Source organism: Ovis canadensis, chromosome 5 (assembly GCF_042477335.2).
Source record: "Ovis canadensis isolate MfBH-ARS-UI-01 breed Bighorn chromosome 5, ARS-UI_OviCan_v2, whole genome shotgun sequence".
Taxonomy (NCBI): Eukaryota; Metazoa; Chordata; class Mammalia; order Artiodactyla; family Bovidae; genus Ovis; species Ovis canadensis.
The window spans coordinates 26,406,805-26,412,259 of NC_091249.1; the positions used below are offsets into that span (position 1 = coordinate 26,406,805).

The 5,455-nt window shown below is 41.5% G+C and overlaps 1 protein-coding gene across 1 annotated transcript; it reads right to left on the minus strand.

Annotated features, from left to right (window-relative positions):
• Positions 1 to 719: 719 nt before the first annotated feature.
• On the minus strand, positions 720 to 1,547 carry LOC138441716 (olfactory receptor 7G2-like). Its single transcript, XM_069592806.1, has one exon. The coding sequence runs from the start codon at positions 1,545 to 1,547 to the stop codon at positions 720 to 722; it is 828 nt and encodes a 275-aa protein (XP_069448907.1).
• Between the last annotated feature and the right edge of the window lie 3,908 nt (positions 1,548 to 5,455).

Consider the following 5,455-nt stretch of genomic DNA (forward strand, 5'->3'; position numbering starts at 1 on the left):
AGATGCTAGAAGATTATCAATAATTACCCTGACTACCTGAACACAACTTATTTTATTTCATTATGCAGACTAGAAAAAGCAGCTGATAAACATAACATGAAAGAAAACTAATCTTGTTGCTGAGGTAAGTGATAAAAATATGTGAGAACATTAAGTTTACAAAACTGGTGAATATAGGCAAGTATGGAACACAGTGATACTAGTTAACTTTATTGTAGACTTACTAGGCACCAGGCATTGTCCTAAGTAGCACTTAATGGCAACCCACTTCAGTATTCTTGCCTGGAGAATCCCAGGGACGGGGGAGCCTGGTGGGCTGCCGTCTATGGGGTCGCACAGAGTCGGAGACGACTGAAGTGACTTAGCAGCAGCAGCAGCAGCGCTTATAAAGGTGAACTTCTTAGAAGCAGTCATACTCCATATAGTCAAGCTAAGGCTCTCATAGCAATCAAAACCCAAAGTTAAAATGAACTTTTCATCATGTTACATAGTTATTTTCAAAGAATTTGGTGGTGGAAGAACCAGGCAAATGTTCTGGTTTGCCCAGATTTTCTATCACTTTAACTCATTCTGGAAACCCCAGTGCAAAGCAAATGAGATATCCCAGAAGAAAAGGTGTCCTAGATACTGACAAGTTTCTTCAAGGCACCTTTCACATTCCTGTTTTTCAGGCTATAGATGAAGGGGTTCATCATTTGAGGGACCATAGTGTACCTCATTCAAAGCACCACACTGTTTCTGGGAGAATTAGTAAAAGCAGAGCTAATGTACACACCAAAAGCTGTCCAATAAAATAAGGACACAATTGAGAGGTGAGACCCACAGGTGGAAAAAACTTTATACTTTCCACTTGCTGATGCTATTCTCAACACAGAGGACACTATCTGAACATAAGAGAAAATGATTCCACACACAGGAATACCACCTAATATGCTAGATGCAAAATATATCAGGATATTGTTGATGAGGGTATCAGAGCATGAAAGCTTGATGACCTGAACAACTTCACAGAATAAGAGGGGGATTTCAAGAGCTGCACAGAAGGACAGCTGCAAGAGCATCCGACTGTGGAGCAGGGCATCCACAAAGATAGTAAACAGAGAAAGAAGAATCAACAAGCAACAGAGACGAGAGTACATGATGACAGTGTACCTCAGTGGATGACAAACGGCCACATAGAGATCGTAAGCCATTGCTGAAAGAATACAACTATCCAAACTTGCCAACATCAGGACAAAGTGGACCTGCATGAGGCAGCCTGCATAAGCAATGCTTTGGTTCTGTGTGTGGATGTTCATCAGCATCTTTGGGATTGTGGTTGTGCTTAAACAGATGTCAGTAAAGGAGAGGTTGGAGAGGAGGAAGTACATGGGGGTGTGGAGGTGGGGGTCATAGTTGATGGCCAGCAGGATGATGAGCAGGTTTCCCAGCACAGTGACCAGGTACATGGACAGGAACAGGCTGAAGACAACAGACTGCAGTTTTGGATCCTCTGTCACTTCCATGAGAAGAAATCCTGAAACACCCGTTTTGTTTCTGAGCTCCATGTTATTGATAAATCTGATGAAAAAGATGACATAGAAAATGAAATATATCATCCCTAGACAAGCAGCAGGTCTATCACAAGAGGAAGAAACCACCCTGGGAAGGGAAGGGGACTAACAGAGGGTGGTAAAAAAGGAAAGTCTTCTGATGCAAAATTTTCTGTTACTGTAAAAAGAACCTAAAGCTGATATAACAGTCAATAATCAAAATTAAATCTGGAAATGGTTAAGAGGGGACTGTTTTTTAAACTTGTTTTAGTCTATCTATGGGATTTTCGTGGTGGCTCTCAGGAGACACAAGTTCTATCCCTGCTTTGGGAAGATTCCCTGGAGAAGGAAATGGCAACCCACTCCAGTATTCTTGCCTGGGAAATCACATGGGCAGAGGAGTCTGGTGGGCTATAGTCCATGGAGTTGCAAAAGAGTTACACAACTTAGCAACTGAGCTGCTGCTGCTAAGTCTGCTGCTGCTAAGTCGCTTCAGTCATGTTTGACTCTGTGAGACCCCATAGACGGTAGACCCCATAGACGGTAGCCCACCAGGCTCTGCCATCCCTGGGATTCTCCAGGCAAGAACACTGGAGTGAGTTGCCATTTCCTTCTCCAATGCATGAAAGTGAAAAGTGAAAGTGAAGTCGCTCAGTCGTGTCCGACTCTTTACTACCCCATGGACTGCAGCCTACCAGGCTCCTCTGCCCATGGAATTTTCCAGGCAAGAGTACTGGAGTGGGGTGCCATTGCCTTCTCTAAGCAACTGAGCAACAACATTTTATTGATATCTATGCTGGTCTGATTATTTAAAACATTTGGTAATTTTATAAGAAGAAACAGACTAGGGAGGCATTTGAAGATTCTGTCTGAATCCCCAGTGACCTCAGACTTAAACAACAGAGATAATTCCTAGGTGTGTCAAGGACCAGGAATGGGATGATAAGGTGAAATTTATCAACTTTTTTGCACACTTCTCATGTTCAAGAAACACAGAGAAATGTCAGACAATTCTTCAAAATTACCCTGATTGAGAATGGGCAACTTTCTACCCAGGAAGAAATGGTCCTTGTCATAGCAGAGAGTCAGTAAAATATTAATAAATGAAAGGTTTTTGAGTACTCATGCAAAGTACAAGGGAATATTGAAGACGATGACACAGTTCAGCAGGAGACCCATGGATAACTTAGTTGTGATCATCTAATATATGCACGCTCTTCACAGCTTCTCCTGGATGAACCTATTGCAAATGCTGGCTATAATTTCCAAACATTGACAGAGGGAGGTTAGGTTACCTGGCTGACATCACAGTGGAACGATGCTTCACGTGTCTGGTACAGAAGAGCTGTCCTTAGAAAGAACAGAAGGTCTGAGTGAGTCACCAGCTCCTGGACAAGAGGGATCTGTTATGAGGCGTCTCAGGTGTGCTGTTTCTTTTCTGAGAAAGAACTGTCGATTGAGATGGTCACAGGCAGATTGCAGTCTGGAACTCCGGAGATTCAATTTCCAAAGCTCCTCATTAACCAGTCAATTTATTGTCATTGTGATCCCAGGACAGTGCAAACCTGTAGGTCAAGACTCGACACTGGGACTTCCCTGGTGGTATGATGGATAATCTGTCTGCCAACGTGGGGGACTCAGGTTAGATCTCTGACCTGGTACAGTCCCACATGCCGCTGAGCAACTAAGTCCATGCACCATAACTGCTGAGCCTGTGCTCTAGAGCCCATGAGCCACAACTACTGAAGCCCATGCGCCCAGAGACTGTCTGCAGCAAGAGAAGCCACCGCAATGAGAAGCCTGCGCGCTGCAACAAAGAAGAGCTCCTGCTCGCCACTAGAGAAAGACTGCGTGCAGCAATGAAGACTCTGTGAAATCATAAGCAAACAAACAAGTAAATAAAAAGACTCTACACTGGAGAAATTCAGGCTAAGTACAGACTACCCACTTTTCAACATCTGTACCTGCTCATGTCCATTCCTTAATTTTTCATAGGCTCATAAGCAGTTAAAAAGTCATGGTAAAACAATAGTGGGCAAGTATAATCTGAGTACATTTATTTATATTTATCCATTATCTAATAGGTGGAGGTGGTACTCCACATTAATATTGATTAAACTATTTTTCATCTTTAAGGAATTCAATATTTTCAGGTATCTATGGATTTATCACTGCTACAATATGGCCTATGCTAACCTACAATTTTATTGATATATTAAAACTAACAAGAGAAAAGATGGCATTGGTAATGTCATCCCTTACCTTCTTAACATCATTTGCTTCAAACACATAAAATAACAGAAAAATGCAAATGATATAAATATTTAAAATTTTAGCTGCCAAGGGCCCAGGTGGAAATTTGCTATTGATACAATATTGCTTCTGTTTTTATGTTTTTGTTTTTTTGACTGCAAGGCATGGGGGGGAATCTTTGCTCCCCGACCAGGGATCTTACCACAGGAATCAAATCCTTATCTTTTCCATAGACCTCATGGTCTCCATCTCTCATGGAGATCCAACATGCCTCATAGCCAAAAAAAGCCAAAACATAAAACAGAAGCAATACTGTAATAAATTCAATAAAGACTTAAAAAATAATGATTCTTTAAAAATTTCAAATTAAGATTCTAAGAGATATTTCCACAACTTTGGACATGAGTTTGAGTAAGCTCTGGCAGTTGGTGGTGGACAGGGAAGCCTGGAGTGCTGCAGTCCATGGGGTTGTAAAGTCACACGTGAGACTAGCCGCAAGCCTCTGCCAGAACGTATGCCTGACTGCATGTACCCTCTTCTCTAAAATCATATGTAACACTGACCTTCCCCTCTACCTCTTTGGAGCAGTTTCTCAGCTATCTGAAATGCTGCCTTTTGGGCTATACTTCTCATTTTGTCCCAAATAAACCTTAACTCACACATACACCCAAAAAGAGTCAGACAGGACTGAGTGACTGAACCGAACTGAGCTTGTTCATGAAAGTGAAAGTGGCTCAGTTGTGTCCGGCTCTTTGCAACCCCCTGTACTGTACTGTACTGTCCGTGGAATTCTCCAGGCCAGGATACTGGAATGGGTAACTGTTTCCTTCTCCAGGGGATCTTCTCAATCCAGGGATCAAACTCAGGTCTCCCATATGGCAGGCAGATTCTTTTGCAGCTTTACCAGCTATACCAGCTTTACCATCAGGGAAGCCCAAGAATACTGGAGTGGATAGCCTGTCCATTCTCCAGCGGATTTTTCCAACCCAGGAATCGAACCGGGGTCTCCTGCATTGCAATCAGATTCTTTACCAGCTGAGCATCCATAGTCACACAATTTATAATAATCAGGAGGTGGGAGCGACCCAATGGATGAATGGATAAACAAAATGTGCTATATACAGACAGTGGAAAATTATTCAGTCTTGGAAAGGGAAGAAATTTTGCCATATGCAACAATATGGATGAGAATTGAGAATATTAGGCTAAGTGGAACAAGCCAGTCACAAAAAGACAGATTTCATTTATATGAACCATCTGAAGCATTGAAGTTCATACAAGTAGAAAATAGAACAGTAGTTATCTAGGTCTGTGAAGAGGCAGAAAAGGAGAATTCTTGTTTTAAGAGTATAGAGTTTCTGATTTGCAAGACTAAAATGTTCTTATGCTTAACACTACTAAACTGTGAGAAATGGTTCAGGTGGTAAATTTTATGTTATGTGTATTTAAACACAACAAAAAAGAAAAAATATTGTACATAGATCAATAAAGCAAATATCGCAAAACATTATTCAGTGTAGGTGATGGGCAAATTGGTGTTCATTATATCATTTTTTCAACTTTTCTGTATGTTTGAAAAACTTCACAGTAAGAAATTGAAAAAGACAGACTTCCTTTATGGTTCAGTAGTTATGGGTTCAATCCCTGGTTGGGAAGCTAAGATTCTACAT

Coding starts and splice junctions, on each gene's coding strand:
- LOC138441716 (XM_069592806.1), bottom strand. CDS start 1,547: ATGGAGCTCAGAAACAAAACGGGTGTTTCAGGATTTCTTCTCATGGAA.